Source organism: Necator americanus, chromosome IV, assembly GCF_031761385.1.
Source record: "Necator americanus strain Aroian chromosome IV, whole genome shotgun sequence".
NCBI classification, from domain to species: Eukaryota; Metazoa; Nematoda; class Chromadorea; order Rhabditida; family Ancylostomatidae; genus Necator; species Necator americanus.
Window position 1 is genome coordinate 25187008 of NC_087374.1, and position 16540 is coordinate 25203547.

Sequence of the window (16540 nt, forward strand, 5' to 3'; positions counted from 1 at the left end):
CCGGAAGAAAAAAATCCTGAAAAACAAAAATATAACTTGCTGTTTTTCTCTCGGATGGCACTTGACATCATAGCCGGTGAACTGCCGTAGCTTCTCGAGAGAAAAGAGTCACATCCTAGGCACATAACCAATATAACCAACTCATAACCAGCAATATAGATTTACTTGGCCTGTCTGCGCATTATTTCAGAAGCAAATGCCAAAAGTAGGATTCTAGTACTAGAGAGCGAACTCTCACCATCAAGTTCCAATTGGTTGAAAGGTACAGAGACGAAATTCCTGGAGTAATCCGCTGTAAATGATGGTTTTCTGCTGCACAGCCCCATCGCGTTCCTTATTTTCCAGGAAAGCACGCAAACACGATAATTGTATGGTTGCCAGTAGTCCGATGATCTCAAGTGCTAGCGACGAAACAGGAAGAACAGGATTTTGCAAACTAGACCAAGTTTGGACATTTTGTTGGAGATGCTACAACATCACACTATTGATTCCGAATCAAAATGAGCCTGTACAGATGAATTCAGAGGAGTACGCACTACACCAACGTCTCGGCGCTTTTACGGAGCTTGGCAGCGGATCGATAAGCGCTTCGACCTCCGAAGACTCAGCGCGTCCGTCCGGCTAAATGTACACGACGTTTCGACGGATATTTCAGTGTCTGTGCAGCTTTTTGAACTCATCCAAAACCCTAATGCAAACATCAAGTGCTTTCGCACTTTCACGATCATCAACTGATTCCGAATGTTGCAGCTGTTTTCGCGTTATTAGCAAAGTAAAGTGTCTTTTCAATCATCAAGACGTATTAAGTATTTTACTAGTAGAATGTGAGGCTATTGCTGGCGTTCTGAGACGAATCTGGCGGTTATCGGACACCTAGCAGAAACGCCAGAAAGTCCGGCCGATATCGTTTCGCGATACACCAGAAAGGGCTACAGATTCTGCTGGATCCGCCTTATGGTTGGTGAGATGACAGAAGCTTATCATCTCGAAACCTCGGAAAAAATCTTGATCTTCAACTTCTCCTCACTGATTCTCTAACTTTTCGACGGATTTTTGACTGAACAGATGGACAGTACAAATGTTCTTGATCTTATAAGCAGTTCTTTTCCAAATGAACTCTTCATATCATTCCACTGTAACAGAAATGTCATAGTTAATTGGGTAATTCACGGAAGAACCATAGTTAAATTACTCCAACAGTTCTGTACTCTCCACGGTACTTCGCAAAAAGTGCTAAAATAAGAAATTTGTGTTTCATACCTCTATTTCATGCGCCTTGTCGCTTTTATTTCTAGAGAATTTCCTCTTCCCTCAGTTTTTTTTCGCTAGAGAAATGTAGGATTTACAGCCTGGCCAATAAGATCGGACATTATTAAATTGCGTGGGCAGTGGGATCTTTGCTAGCCCCAGTAAGGCAGCAGAGTTGAGAGGGGGTCCGGTCACGCTACTTCGATTGCAACCGCCTACGCGATTGCACCACAAGTCAAGTTGTTTTGAGTCGAGTGCACTTTTATGTACTACAAAGAAAATGCGTAGTACACCCGCACTTCTGAAAGAGCAAAAATTTCGGTGGGTATAATAAATGATTAATTTGTGCATAATGTTGAGTCTGAGAGACGTACAGGCTTGAACATCTTCCAGTTGAGGTAGTTGTCCTAGTTGTGTTAGTGGTAAGCATAAGTCCGACCTCTCTTATCAGTTAACATCTTCACCACGCAAAAAGTACTCAAATAAGAAATTTGTGCTTTCTTACTCAAATTAACAATTAACAAATGAAGAAAACCATAAGAGCAGTTTTGATCGAAATCAAATATTCGCGTCTACTTTCTTCGCTTATGTATGAGTTTTTTTTTTGTTCAAAGAGAGAACTTGATTTTGTAGCGAACGTTGAGGCATGGGATAAGACATGCTGGTGGATACAAATATATTCGGGTTGGAACAAACTCATGCTTGACACAGTTGCGTAAGCGGCTGCGACCGATGTGGGACCACTCTTCATCTGTGCAGTCCGACTGTAGCGAGTGAGAGTCTCCTTGATCGCAGCCGCTAACTTCGTTTTGTACGCAACTGCCTACACAACTGCACTAGGTTTCAGCTAATTTTGACTCAACTATACACTTCTGTAGTACTCATACACATGAAAAGACACTTCTGTAGTTGTGATACACATGAAAAGTGTGAATGGCCAGCAAAAACTGCTATCAAAAGGGGGAGAACTCACTGAGTGTCCGGTGACAAAACTGTTGCTGTTCGCATTGAGCGTGTTCTAGCCCAAAGACTGGAAGTTGACTGAGAGGTCGTGAACAACGTGCTCTATATGGGCGTGACCTTGCAACGACGCATGACGTAATAAGGTACATCCTGAACGGAGGCGGACACTGTTGTCCTCCTCTGTTAATCGATGAGACGGTAATCGATAGGACGATGACGAGATAATCTCTTTCTATAAGCTCTTTTTTCGTGAAAATGTAGATGGTTACGACCATTTTTGAAGTCGTAGTCGCCAAATCCTTCTTTGCTATCGCATCGCACTATAGCGGCTGTCGAGGGGCTACTGCCGACACAATACATTCGGCGATAGCTGTGAGAGTTTTGCAAGTCGAAAATCACTATTTGTTTCTCGCGTAAGGATTCCATTTATGATTTTTTTCCAAGGTTTTTTTTTCGAAAATTGTACGTGAGCACTAAATGACATTCAAATGAGCGATGTTGAGAGCGGCATTACCTTTCGTTCCATGTTTATAGTCGGGTCAACACGACATGAGTGTCGGTGCAGTTGAGTAAGCGCTGCATTCGAAAGTGGAAAGAACGGTTGTGATCGAAGCAGGACCTTTGTTATCAAACTCATCGCTGCAGTTCGCAGTGAATCCCAACCGCAACCACTATCTTACGTAAATGCACCGAGCTTTACGTCGTTTTTACAGGACTATAAATATGGACAAATTACCAAATTACATTGTTTCATATCTATGCCCATTGCTATGGTGTTACGCGAAGAGTTGGCACACTTCTTATCATAACTGAGAGTCGCTTGGGGTTTTTATAGTACACGCTGAGGTAGTCTTTACTTCCAGCAATCAATTTATTAATAATTCTTTTTTTGGTGCTCCAAAGAACACGATGGAAGAAGATCGAATGGGTATGCGAATCCAGTCCGAAACCATCGAAATCGAAAAAGATGAGAAGGGTCTCGTCGGCATATCGATAGGTATGTTTGTGTCCATATTTGTCCATACTCATTTCTACTACTTTTCTTACTAGTTATTTTTCGTCTTTTCACAAAAGTGGACCTACAATGCTAATAACTACAACTTCAACTGAATACACGTTAACATAAGTCCGAGCTTTTTGAGCGTTTCTTTCTCGCACAATTGTGAGATCGGGTGCAGCGAGTAGAGCTAGTGAGGTCCCCTCTCGATCATAACAGCTCGCTCCGCCGCGCCGCTTCGAGTGCAGGCGGTTACGCAATTCCACTTGGCTTCAGGTCATCCTGAAATTCGTCTTTACATTCTGGTTCTCCTCCACAACGGTTTACCGCCTCATAGTGGCGTGTAGGTGACACTGGGAGTCGAACTGCGATGCACAGCGGAGGTTCGTCCTCCGGCACGGTCTCCCAAGCTGAGAAGAAGTTCGACACATCCGACATTCCGACTTCTCGGAATCGGAAGCCTAGCTAAGAGTGAACCACTGCTAAGATTCACCACCGTCTTGGTAAAATGTCGCAAGGTGGCTCCCTGATCCATATAGGTTGGGCGACGACCTGTGGTGAAAGCTAAGCTCGCCGTGGCATGGCTGCTTAGTTTGGGGAAAAGTCTCTTTGCCACTCCAGCATATTCACTGCCTCAGTATCCTGCACACTGGGCCCTGCCGTCTCAGACGTCGGACGGTATGGCGACCGGTGAGAGGCGATCAAATCTCAGGTTGCTCAGGACATCATTGATTCTGGAGCAAGGCGACACACGCACGACTCGCTATGGAGACTGTCTCAGACTGTGTACTTACAACGCGAGAACAGTTTCCACAGACGCTGACCTGCATGCCCTTCTCGGAGCTGCAGAGCGTATCAAATTTCACGTGATTGCTCTGCAGGAGACCAAGTGCAGAAGGGGCGACGTATGACAGATGAATGATGGTACACTCGTCATTCGTGGAGAGAAGGTTCTGTCGCGAAATGTAGGCGGTGTTGGTTTTGTTGTGCACCCATCTGTCGTCCATCTCGTCGATTCTCACGAGATCCTGTCACCTCGCCTGGCCATTCTTCGCCTCCGCCCTCTGCGCCAAAAATCCATCAGTATCATCAACTGCTATTCACCAACATCAGCAGCTGATGATTCCGAATTGGACGCGTTTTACGAGGAGCTGGAGGAAGTAGTCCGCAACGAGAAGTCCTTTTACAAATTCGTTGTCGGAGACTTCAACGCAAAACTAGGAAAGGCCACAGAAGAGGAATACAGGATTGGAAGATTTGGACTAGGGGACCGGAATGAAAATGACAATCGTCTCGCCGGGCTGTTGTCCGCTCGCCTCTTTCATGGGATCTCTCTTTTCATGAAAAAAGATCATCGTCGGTGGACATGGGAATCGCCCAATGGCGCGACTCGTGCGGAGATCGACCACATACTCACCAACCGGAGGTGGTGTCTACTTGACGTCTCAGTAGTACCATTCTTTTGTAGTGGTTCTGATCACCGTCTCCTTCGTGCGAAAATACGACTTAGCCACACGATGGAAAAGAACATCTGCTATCGGCAACGAAGGGGAAAAGAAGTCATCTACGACGATTGCGTACTCGAGGTCACCTTGTCCCAAGGTGACTGGCACATTGAGGAGGACCCAAACGTGGACTACGAGATGCTGCTCAGAGGATTACGAGCCTGCGCTGAACGTGCCTCGAAGCCGCGCACGACAAACTTGGATCGAATTTCGAAGACCACCAAGGAATTGTTGGAAAGAAGAAGGGCTTTAAGGCTTGATCCGAATGCACCACACATTGAGCGGTTAGTAGCAAACACTAGCTGCAGAAAAGCGTTGCAGGAGGATCTTTTGAAGTACAGGCAGAAGAAGATCCTAGAAGCAGCACAAAGAAGAACGAGTCTAAAGAAGTGCCGCAGGGATCTCCGCGAATATAATATTCTGCTAGCAACCTTGCTGAGCGAAGACGGGACTCGCACGTCTTCTCGTCGTGAGATGGAAATCATTACGGAGATGTTCTACTCGAACCTTTTCCGTTCATCAACTCCTGTGTCAAGCCCAATCATCCCCACTGGCGAAGCTCCACCACGGATTCTCCCTTCGGAAGTACGAGTCGCTATCAAGAGCATGAAACCTGGCACAGCCCCCGGACCTGATTTTATATCAGCAGACTTTCCTCGGGCTGGTGGCCATCCGCTTCATGTAATCTTAGCAGCGCACATGACATCCTATCTTCAGAAAGAAAGGATCCCAGACCAGTGGAAGACCTCGCGAACCGTTCTTATCCATAAGAAAAGTGACCGAGAGGACCTTCGGAACTACCGTCCGATATTGTTGGTGTTGTGTTATACAAAGTATTCACCAAGATCATCCTCACGCGCATATCTAAGACGATAGATGAAGCCCAGCCTCAAGAACAAGCTGGATTCCGTCAGGGGTTCAGCTGCTTGGACCACATCCAGACGGTGTCGAGGGTCATAGAGGTTTGCCGGGAATACCGCCTGCCCCTTGTTCTAACCTTCGTCGACTATGAGAAAGCCTTTGACAGCGTAGAAACGAATGCAATACTGTCAGCGCTGGTCGATCAAGGTGTGGACGCGTCGTATGTGAGGACATTAGCCAATTGTTACGAACGATACACGACTAGGATACAGCTTTTCCACCGCCCTCTCACCATACCCATTGGAAAGGGGGTACGACAAGGCGATACTATATCGCCGAAACTGTTCACGGCTGCATTGCAATGGATAGTGAAATCACTATCCTGGGAAGAAAGGGGCATACGTGTTGATGGAAGATTTCTTTCGAACCTTCGTTTTGCGGACGACATCGTTCTCTTTTCGAGCAGTACCAATGAAGCAGAAACAGATGCTCAACGAATTGAACGAAGCAGGGAAGAGAATAGGACTACGAACAAACAGAAAGAAGACACAGTTCATGAAGAACGCCCACTGCGAGGACGGAGGAGTACAACTTGAAGGCTCCCAAATCGTGGAAACTCCGTCATACGTATATCTCGGACGTTCTATGAACATGGAAAACGACTTGAAGGAAGAACTAAATAGAAGAATGAGAGCAGCATGGGCAGCATTCGCAGCCGTTAGGGAAGCTACGGACCAACTGACGGACCAAGATCTTCGTGCCCATCTGTTCGACTCGACAGTCCTTCCAGCGCTCTGTTACGCAGCGGAGACGTGGGCAGACACCGCGGCCACGTCTAGGAAGCTACTTACTACCCACAGAACCCTTGAGAGATGTCTCCTGAAGTTTAACCGGCGCACACAACACCTTGCCGGTCTTCGTAGCTCCGACTTAAGAGGAATGTCCCGCCTTCGCGACCCAGCGGAATATGTATCGAAAGCAAAACATAGATGATCCGGTCACATCATGAGAAGAATCGACGATAGATGGACTAAAAGAACGCTAGTGTGGATCCCAAGGGACGCTAAACGCCCCCGAGGGAGACCGCCAACGAGATGGGGTGACGTGTTCGCTGCACGCATGGACCAGCTGAGAGCTCAGCTGGATACGGCTCAAGGACCTCGTCAACGTCAGTCACGAAGCTTGAGAACATCTTGGATGACAATGGCGAGGGAACGAAACGAGTTGAAGAGATGCTGGGGCCCACACGTCCAGTGAAGACGGGCCATCTAAGTAAGTAAGTAAGTATTCTGGTTCTCTCAAAAAGATCAGGTTCTCAAGGTTTTTTCTCGCTCGTAGTTTATAGTGGGCCTCAAATGCGTCCAGCCGGGTCACCGTGATGTGCCTTTGATCGGGGGAAGTAAGAGAGGCGTCTGGCTCAGAAAGGGCGCAGACGATAGACCCGTCAAGTCAGCCTAATGAAAATGTTCGGCGGTGATTTTAACATGAGATATTCTTTCTCTGCTGAGCTTGAACATAATCGATGGTTACTTCTCCCCTTCTGATCGGGAATGAACAAAAGACGTGACCTCTGGATTTTTCTCTCGGGATTTCACTACGAACGCTGAATTGGTAGCAGGTATAAGCATACTCTTCATGGTTAATGATTGTTGGTCTGTTGCAGCCGTACAATTGAGTTAAAATGATGCAACGTGTGGTGCAGCAGAGCGAGCGGTTGTGCTCGAGCTAGGGCGACCGCACGCCAACCTCGCAACCCGAGCGGGACCAGCAAAGGTCCCACCGCGAGCGCATCCGCTTCAGCAACTCCTTTTTAGGCTAGATACTTTTAACGCGGGTGTAAAGGTATCCATCCATATCTCCCAATCCACTTTTACTCATATATTTTCCTTTAAAGTGTCTGACACTGAGCGGCAAGTTTAGGTGGAGGACATCCATTTTGTCCTTGCGTCTATGTGGTACAAATATTCGACAAATCTCCAGCGGAAACTGATGCCAGGTGTGTTCAATTTTATGCTGGACGTTTTTTTTATTTGGCGCTTCAACTTATTTACGTCATTTATTTGTTTATGTCCAACTTATTTATTTATTAACTATGAAATATTTTAGCATGAAATCTGTAAACAGGTGTGGCGACCAGACATCTATCGTTCTATAAGTACTTCCTGTATATAACAGATTCGTAGTTGTTCTGAATTGGATTTGCTGTAATTTTTCCCAGTTTGAAGGAAACCTTCAGCGATTGTTCCCAACCAAGAGTAACATGGATGAAATTTAGTAGTCGTAGAAAGCTGATTCCTATAAATCATGTCAGAATAAGTTCCAAGTTCGACCTTCTTTGAATCTTGGCATCGTAGAGTTTGATTGTGTACTACTTTCTTAAGCAGAACCAAGATTGTTATTTGTCTTTATTCTGGCTAACGTTTCGGCGTCGTCGCCTTCTTCAGAGCCTGGAAAAATCAAAGACACGTGTAATCTACTCTCTCAAACGCCTCGTCATCCCACAAGATATGATTTAGCAAACAGGTTATTTAAAAGCAATGTCAGAAAAGCAGACCAGCGCTCACCTTGATAGCCACGAAATCGTGATGTTAGCGGACCACCAGTTGTGAGAGTTGCGCCGCTAGTATTAACTGGTAACGATGCCCTCGCCTCTGACCCCGTAGGTCAAAACCCGCAAAGGTCCTGATATGGCGCCAGCTCGTTGGTCACAGCGATGCATTCTTCTTTACGATTCATGATAGGACTTTTGGCCGTGATATAAAACGCTTCCAATGTTTTTCGCGCTAGAACGTCTGATTCGCGTGCTAAGATAGTGACAGCTATCTTGAAAGGGGTGTTGTCATGACACTGTCTGCGATGAGCACCTAAAGGGGATGATGTTTTTGATTTTACGAGCCCGTCTAGGTGCTCCTTGACGCGGATACATAGTGATCTTCCTGTTTCGCCAATGTACTCAGCCTCACATAACTAACAGGTGATTAGATAGATAACCTCCGATACCACGCAATCACCCTGCCTCCCGTTCGGACAAACGATGCAATTCGGTGTCTCACAAAGTCTGTCATATGCGCGACTGAGGACTAGCTGCTGCTTCAGGTTTACAGGTGGCATGTCCACTACTCTGACTGTGTCTTGCAGACCCGCCTGTCGTAAGCTTGCTCGCACTGCATTGCTCATGTCATCCGAAATAAAAGGAAGGCAGAAAGGAATCTTTGTTGCTTGTTCTACCCTGTGGCACCGCCGCTCAGTTGCATGGCTCCGATTTGAATGAGAGGCTTTGCTGGGTACCCATTGGACTCAGCAATGCGGTTTGCCATGTTTATGGAGGCAATGCGCCCTTGAGCCTCAGAAGAAACCATTGCCGCTGTCTTAAACATATTTTCAATGACTGACTTTTTAGTTCTCCAGGGGTGCGCCGATTGGTAGTGAATCAGAATGTTTTTACAACTTGGTTTTCGATACCATTTTGTTTTCCAATTTCCCCTACACAAATGAACCTGGACATTGAGAAATGGCAGCCAGTTGTCTTTAGGTTTTTCCCTCGTGAACTTTATGTACTGGGATTGTTTATTTAAGAGATCGAAGCAAGAGTCCATTTCAGCTTGTGTTGGACATACAATGCAACAATCATCTATGTGTCGGCAGTACAATAGAGGTTTGCGACACACTTTAGACATGAAAGCAACGGCTAATGTAGGCGCAAGTCTTTGTCCTGTGGCCGAGCCTCTAATCTGCCTATAGTATTGCCCAGACCAGCGAAATACGGAATATCTCAAACATTTGCACAGCAGCATCATTATTTGCTGTATCGCAAAACCATACATGTTAAGAGTCGCCTGGTGTTCGAGAAGCAGCTCTGATGTTGCTTGTAGTGCAGTATCGATGGAGACGTTGGTGTAGAGCGAAGTGACATCGAAAGTTTCATCTGAGGCTCAAAGGTGCATTGCCTCCATAAACATGACAAACCGCATTGCTGAGTCCAATGGGTACCCAGCAAAGGTCTCTCATTCAAATCGAAGCCATGCAACTGAGCGGCGGTGCCACAGGGTAGAACAAGCAACAAAGATTCCTTTCTGCCTTCCTTTTATTTCGGATGACATGAGCAATGCAGTGCGAGCAAGCTTACGACAGGCGGGTCTGCAAGACTCAGTCAGAGTAGTGGACATGCCACCTGTAAACCTGAAGCAGCAGCTAGTCCTCAGTCGCGCATATGACAGACTTTGTGAGACACCGAATTGCATCGTTTGTCCGAACGGGAGGCAGGGTGATTGCGTGGTATCGGAGGTTATCTATCTAATCACCTGTTAGTTATGTGAGGCTGAGTACATTGGCGAAACAGGAAGATCACTATGTATCCGCGTCAAGGAGCACCTAGACGGGCTCGTAAAATCAAAAACATCATCCCCTTTAGGTGCTCATCGCAGACAGTGTCATGACAACACCCCTTTCAAGATAGCTGTCACTATCTTAGCACGCGAATCAGACGTTCTAGCGCGAAAAACATTGGAAGCGTTTTATATCACGGCCAAAAGTCCTATCATGAATCGTAAAGAAGAATGCATCGCTGTGACCAACGAGCTGGCGCCATATCAGGACCTTTGCGGGTTTTGACCTACGGGGTCAGAGGCGGGGGCATCGTTACCAGTTAATACTAGCGGCGCAACTCTCACAACTGGTGGTCCGCTAACATCACGATTTCGTGGCTATCAAGGTGAGCGCTGGTCTGCTTTTCTGACATTGCTTTTAAATAACCTGTTTGCTAAATCATATCTTGTGGGATGACGAGGCGTTTGAGAGAGTAGATTACACGTGTCTTTGATTTTTCCAGGCTCTGAAGAAGGCGACGACGCCGAAACGTTAGCCAGAATAAAGATAAATAACAATCTTGGTTCTGCTTAAGAAAGTAGTACACATGTCAGAATACTTCTGATTAATAACAGCATTGACATGACAGCTGGAACTTCATTGATGTGAACAGGACAGCGCTCCTGTTCACATCAATGAAGTTGTATACTGTCCATTCAGAGTTTCTGAGTTGCTGAAAACGTTCCTGGTTTCACTTCTGAGCTTGAGAATTCTTGTGAAGGATAAACAAGTGATAAATCACTCCTATAAATCCGTCAATTTTAGGGGCTTAGCGTGGCTAATGGCTCATTTATACTTCTTGCCACTTCGCTTAACCTAATTGTGGGCGAAGTACAGCTACAAGAGAATGATTTCATCAAGACCATGAGTAAAGTTAGTGGTGGCAAAGCTAAGTAAAATGGTATCACAAATTCGCCATTTACATTGCCCAGAATGAGTACGATGCACGATTGCAACTGCACACCAGTTGCAGTTTTCCAAACAAGTTTTGAACTCTTGCTTTCCAATGAATTTTTGATATTTTGGTTGGACCTGCATTAATTTCCTATAGCCGTTGTCATATATGACGTCATTGTCCCTTTTTTTGGGGTTCTTAATTGCTCGTGAAACGAAAATGCTTCTTTTTGTGTTTCTTGACAAAATGTTAACAAAAGAACTACTTACTTGTTGGAGCAAAACTGGATAAATTTTTACAAAATATTTGTTCGGTGTGTGCACCCATTGCATAACGTCAAATACATGCAGTCGTCAAACGTATTCAGCCAATCTGAGGCGACGAGTTCTGGATCGCAGCGAGCACAATGCTCTGCCTTTCCAACGCAGTCGCCCACCTATGGCGCAGTTTTGTTGTTTGGAAAGGTCTTCGGGTCAGTGATGCCGTATACGCATCGTATTAGCTGACTGAACATAGTCAGCTCCGAATGTGTCTTGAATAACATTTATTTCCTCTTGCTTACTAATAAGAGCCGCAAAAGATAGAGAACTTGCACTCAGAGAAGGAACAATACAGATGGTTATTTAAATTTGAAAAGTAAGCCAGTCTGGAGTAGTGTCACATATAGTAGGGTCAAAACGTAATGAAACACGTACGCAATTGCGTACGCGGCTTCCCTCGAGGCGGTGCGGTGAAGCGCAGCGCTTACGAGTGTGGTGAAGCACTTGCTGGCACCACCCATCGCTGCAGTTTGCGACGACTCTAAGTCGGTTCCTACTGCTGCCTCCACCGCATCATTCCGAGCAAGAAGGCAAATGCACCGCGACTACACTCGTGATTCATGTCGTCTCGACCCGACTATATGTTACATAAGTACTCTAAGAAAAAAATCACATGTTGAAATGCTTAACAGCTTACTCTGGTGAAGACCTCATTACGGAGATCTCAAAGAGGAACAGTTTCTTTTTTCATCAACACATGTATTATATACATTTTTTCTGATAGAGCAACCTACATTTCGATGAACTCTGTTTTTCTTTTTGCAGAATCCGAGCAGGCGATGAAATTGTTGCAGTGAATGGAATCTGTGTTAAAGGAGAGAGAAAATCGGCAGTTGCACAGCTAATTCAGTGCAGCACGAATCCTGTTAAGGTTTGAATATTTCGAGTAGACGACAGTGCATTCCTTCTAGTCCGCCTGTATAGTCGGGTCAAGACGACATGTATCATGAGTATAGTTGCGGTGCATTTGCATACTGGCTCGAAACGGTGCGTTAGAGGCAGCAGCTGGAACCGAGCTGAGACCGTCGCAAAGTGCAGCGATGGATGGTGCTAGCAAGTGTTTCACCACGCTAATAGTCGCTACGCTCAACCTGAGCGTCTCGAGAGAAGCCGCGTACGCAATTGCGTACGTGATTCATGACGTCTTAACTCTGCTATATAGTCGGGTCAATACGACATGAAACACGAGTGTAGTTGCGGTGCATTTGCGTACGCGCTCCAAACGGCGCCACTGAGGCAGCAATTGGAACCGAGTTGGGACCGTCGCAAATTGCAGCGATGGGTGATGCCAGCAAAGATTTCACCACGCTCCCAGCCACTACGCTCCACCGAAGCGCCTCGAAAGAAGCCGCATACGCAATTGCGTACGTGTTTCATGTCGTTTTGACCCTACTATACATATATTCGAGTCGAAAATGTGAAATGTTTAGTGCATTTGCACAGTCAGGTTAACGTATGGAGTTATTGAAAACGCCCGTATCTGCGGCGGATGATGTGTCCGCCAAACGTCATAATTCTTTGACTTAAAGGCAGCATACCACGAATGTGACGTAGTAAGGGAATGTGTGGGAAGAGCTAGGATTGGGTTTCTAGATTGCAGATCCAGGATGGTTAGCCCATCACTCCTTAATCGTCGTGAAAAAAACAGGATGAAAGACGCCGTTTTTTACGACAATTTCAGTGGCAACGAGCCACCATTGTGCAGATGCCGCGCCCACGTGCAAAAGGGGGCGGTCGTTAGGTACCCGCGACAGCCAATCATTAGGGAAAACGACTGGCAACGGCGATCGTTAATTGCGCTGCGCAGCGTCAGCAGAGCACTGCGCTGCGTTTGCCTCATGCCCCGCCCATCACATCCTTCATCAGCGACTCTCATCGTCTAATGAAGTGCGAAGCATGCCTCGCAGGGGCAGGCTATCTCTGCTATTGCCTCCTTATGGAGGATCGATCGTTTACGTATAAAGATATATCGAACGACTGCACACGAGATACCAGAAATAGGAAATAATTGTACGTTTTATTTGCGTAAAGCAAAAAAAAAATCGAAATTTCACAAACTACTGCAGTGTCTTACATGGATTTAATAGTCGGTACAAATACAAATATACATCCATATCTTCCATACACTTTTTTCAATCACACATCTACATCTTTCAAAAACCAAGTTCTTGGTTCTACACTTTTTAAATTTTACTACATTGCTACGTTGTTGCCTTTTTGTTCCTTGAACCTTCGTAGAAGGCAACTCTATCACGTAATTGCAATACAGAGATTGCTCATGACCTCAGTGATGTGGTGATGGATGGGCGTGGCTTAGTGATCACAGGTAGCCCAAGACATGCCTGCTCTGGCCTACCGACAGCCTCTTCTGCACGCACTTATCTGGTTGCAGATAATCGGCTGCGGGTACCTAACGATACGCACCCACGTGCAAATAGTCAAAGAGTAATGGTGTCTCCTTACCAGCCTATTCAAGTAAAACCAATGAACAGGCTGCTGAGGGGACCGTTACGTGTACATAGAGAAGCCCTCTAACGTATCTCTTTGGAAGTGGTACAGTTCCCACGTCGTTTTTTTTAACGACGATTAGAGAGAGATGAGCGAAACCACGTCGGATCCCGCAGTGTACATCTCAAACTTCTCTCGCGGATTCTCTCGCCGCGTCAGATTCGATTCAGATTTTCCTGCCATTAATTATCCGATTACTTTAGATAACAATAAACAAGTTGGAGACGGATTCATCAAAAGGCAAAACACTAGACATCATTATGAAGAAGATTAAGCACAAGGTCTCCATATATATTTCCACCATATTTACTTCCACTGCTGCATTTTTCACATCCTTTTCAGATGGTTGAATTCATGGATGCTGATTCGGCAGATGCACTGGGCCTTTCTAGGGCGATCCTATGCAATGATCCGCTGTTGAAAAAAATGAAGGTATAGTAGGATCAAAACGACATGAAGCACGATTCAGTTGCGTAAGCGACTACGCTCGAAGAGGTGCGCTAGAGCGAAGCGGTTAGAATTGAACGAGGTCCCCTACTTGCACCATCCATCCTTGCAGTTCGCGAAGATCCCACGTCGACTCTAACCGCCATCTCCACCGCGCCTTTTCGAGCGCAGCCGCTTACGCAGCTGTACCGTATTTCATGACGTTTTGAGCTGACCATAAAAACATATCCTTCAACTGTTCTCTTGGATTGAATCATTTTACAGGTACTCGAAGATAACACCCTACTCTATAGGAACTTGATAGGATATTTCAGTGATCTCTTTTACTTTCAAGAGAAAATCAGTTATTATCAGAAAGGTGAGTTCATTTGAATTCGACATGTAAGGATCCCCTGGAAATGTTTTTCGAAGGATTTTTTCTTGTTTCTTTGACGTCAGGACATATGACTTCTCATAGTGGAATCAGACTGATAAATTATCACAGTTTTCAGAATTCCTTTTCATCTTCAGAATTCGGCGACGTATTCTGTGAATTAGCCGCCCATGAAGCTCACGCAAATGCAAACGAGACTTTCACTGTGTTTGGAGAAGCTCACCGACAACTGAGCAAGAAACAAGTAAAAGAATAACTCTAAAGTTTGTAAATTTTAAAATAATGGTTATGTAGATAATAGCTGTAATTTGAATACTAAGTAGACCGATGAGAGTTTCAATCGAACAATTCGGTTCGTGATGAGCCCAGAGAAAAATAACGTCCCGATGTTTAGACCATCACCCTTTATGGAACTGCTCTTTTTTCAGAGCGATTCGCTGAAGAATCTGCGGCCGCTTATAGCTGATCTCGTGACCTACGTGGACAAAGTAATTCCAGACACACAACTAACTTTGAAGAAGTACGGGTCATTTCTGCTGTTGAGGCCTCCTTGTCTTTCTATTCAAAGTGTGCGTAAACTTTTGCTATATTTTAGGTACCTAGATGTAAAGTACGAGTATTTATCTTATTGTCTGAAGTTAAAAGAAATGGATGACGAAGAGTTAGAGTACCATTCCCTCAATGAAGGTTTGTATCGTGTGGAAACTGGAAACTACGAGTACAGGTGAGTCGACTATGGCGCATTAACCATATACGCTCTGAAAAAAGCGACAAGAATATGTGGACGGATTTATGGGTCATCTTTCTTCGGAATTGAGTCCTTTTGGCAATGAAGTACTCCTGATGCAAAAGGAAAAGAGAGCGGACCTGAGCGTTATATATCACCTACATATAAACCTTCTTCTTGCTTTTTGAGATAATTTTTCAAGCAGTTTCTTGAAAATTGAATGACGTTCCGCTGATCAGCTGTATATTGTACCAAGCCGATAACAGATCACCTAAACTCAAATGTTAGCTACAAGTATGACTATTGCCCCACAGAGAGGCACATCGTAGGGTGAAAACAACATGAAGCACGGTGCAGTTGCGTACAGGGCTGAGCCCAGGCGGTTCGGTGGAGCGTAGCGCTTAGACTCGACAGAACCCTTGCTAGCACCATTCTTGGTTGCAGTTCACGATGGTCCCACCACGACCCCAACCGCTTTCTCCATCGCGTGACTTCGAGCGTATCGACTTCTGCAACAGCACCGTGCTCAATGTCGTTTTGACCCTACTATGTGATTGCCACCATTGCTTGCCCGTCGATTACTGTAATTGATCCAAGAGTTGTTTTTTAATAGCTAGCAACCAGCAAACACATTATGCACAAGTATCCCCTTGTCAGGAGGAAAACGACAATAAAATCAGGTCCCATCCTTACCTCAGCTGTTCGACCAGTTTTATTGGTTTAAATTAATCTTTATTGGTTTTTTTGCGGGGAATGTTTGCTGCAGATTGATGCTTCGCTGTCGCCAAGAAACAAGACAGAAATTCGTCCAAATGCGAAACGACGTCATGGTCAAAATTGAACTGCTCGACCAGAAGCATGGTAAGTGAAATTGGAAGTAAATGACGTAAACGAATGAATGAGTAAATGAATGAGGAATGGCCAACATAATTGCAGTGAGGGACATTGCACTTCATTTGACGAATCTCGCCACTGTAATGAAAGAATGCCTGGCTGACTGTTCGTCTGTACTTCAGAATACTCAAAATTATCCTATAGAGATCGATATTACACAGGTGTGCAAAATTCGCATTTTTATTCTAAATTGGATACAATTTGGAATGTTCTTCAGAGTGGAAAAGAGTCGTCGTTGTATGTTGAGCATTCTACTGAGGACAATGGTAATGACAAGCACAGTTGCGAAGAGCAGCTCATAAACACCTCTCTGCCCGAGGACTTGGCAGATGATATCAATTTAATTGATATAAATTAAATTATTAAAATGCGTTATCGTTGTGACCAGTATGTTTGGGACGTGTCACTCACTTAGTGAGTTGAGCCATTACGAACAC

The 16540-nt window shown here is 45.2% G+C and overlaps 4 protein-coding genes across 5 annotated transcripts; all 4 read left to right on the plus strand.

Moving 5' to 3' along the window:
- Positions 1-3120: 3120 nt before the first annotated feature.
- RB195_002627 (uncharacterized protein) lies at positions 3121-3677 on the plus strand (the record flags this gene model as incomplete). Its single annotated transcript, XM_064199979.1, has 2 exons — positions 3121-3208; positions 3556-3677. 2 exons carry the CDS (start codon positions 3121-3123, stop codon positions 3675-3677), a joined length of 210 nt encoding a protein of 69 aa, XP_064055860.1.
- Positions 3678-4122: 445 nt separating this feature from the next.
- On the plus strand, positions 4123-5589 carry RB195_002628 (uncharacterized protein; the record flags this gene model as incomplete). Its single annotated transcript, XM_064199980.1, has 1 exon — positions 4123-5589. The coding sequence occupies one exon, from the start codon at positions 4123-4125 to the stop codon at positions 5587-5589; it is 1467 nt and encodes a 488-aa protein (XP_064055861.1).
- Positions 5590-6060: 471 nt separating this feature from the next.
- Positions 6061-6567, plus strand: RB195_002629 (uncharacterized protein; the record flags this gene model as incomplete). Its single annotated transcript, XM_064199981.1, has 1 exon — positions 6061-6567. The coding sequence occupies one exon, from the start codon at positions 6061-6063 to the stop codon at positions 6565-6567; it is 507 nt and encodes a 168-aa protein (XP_064055862.1).
- Positions 6568-6579: 12 nt separating this feature from the next.
- On the plus strand, positions 6580-16461 carry RB195_002630 (uncharacterized protein; the record flags this gene model as incomplete). 2 transcript variants are annotated; one of them, XM_064199983.1, is made up of 12 exons in its annotated part: positions 6580-6742; positions 7495-7570; positions 11920-12025; positions 13866-13943; positions 14005-14094; positions 14374-14467; positions 14620-14726; positions 14911-15002; positions 15078-15206; positions 15976-16070; positions 16146-16264; positions 16321-16461. In XM_064199983.1, the coding sequence occupies 12 exons, from the start codon at positions 6580-6582 to the stop codon at positions 16459-16461; spliced, it is 1290 nt and encodes a 429-aa protein (XP_064055863.1). The 2 variants fall into 2 exon arrangements, with proteins under 2 accessions (XP_064055863.1, XP_064055864.1); XM_064199982.1 differs by lacking the exon at positions 6580-6742 and adding an exon at positions 6807-6846.
- Between the last annotated feature and the right edge of the window lie 79 nt (positions 16462-16540).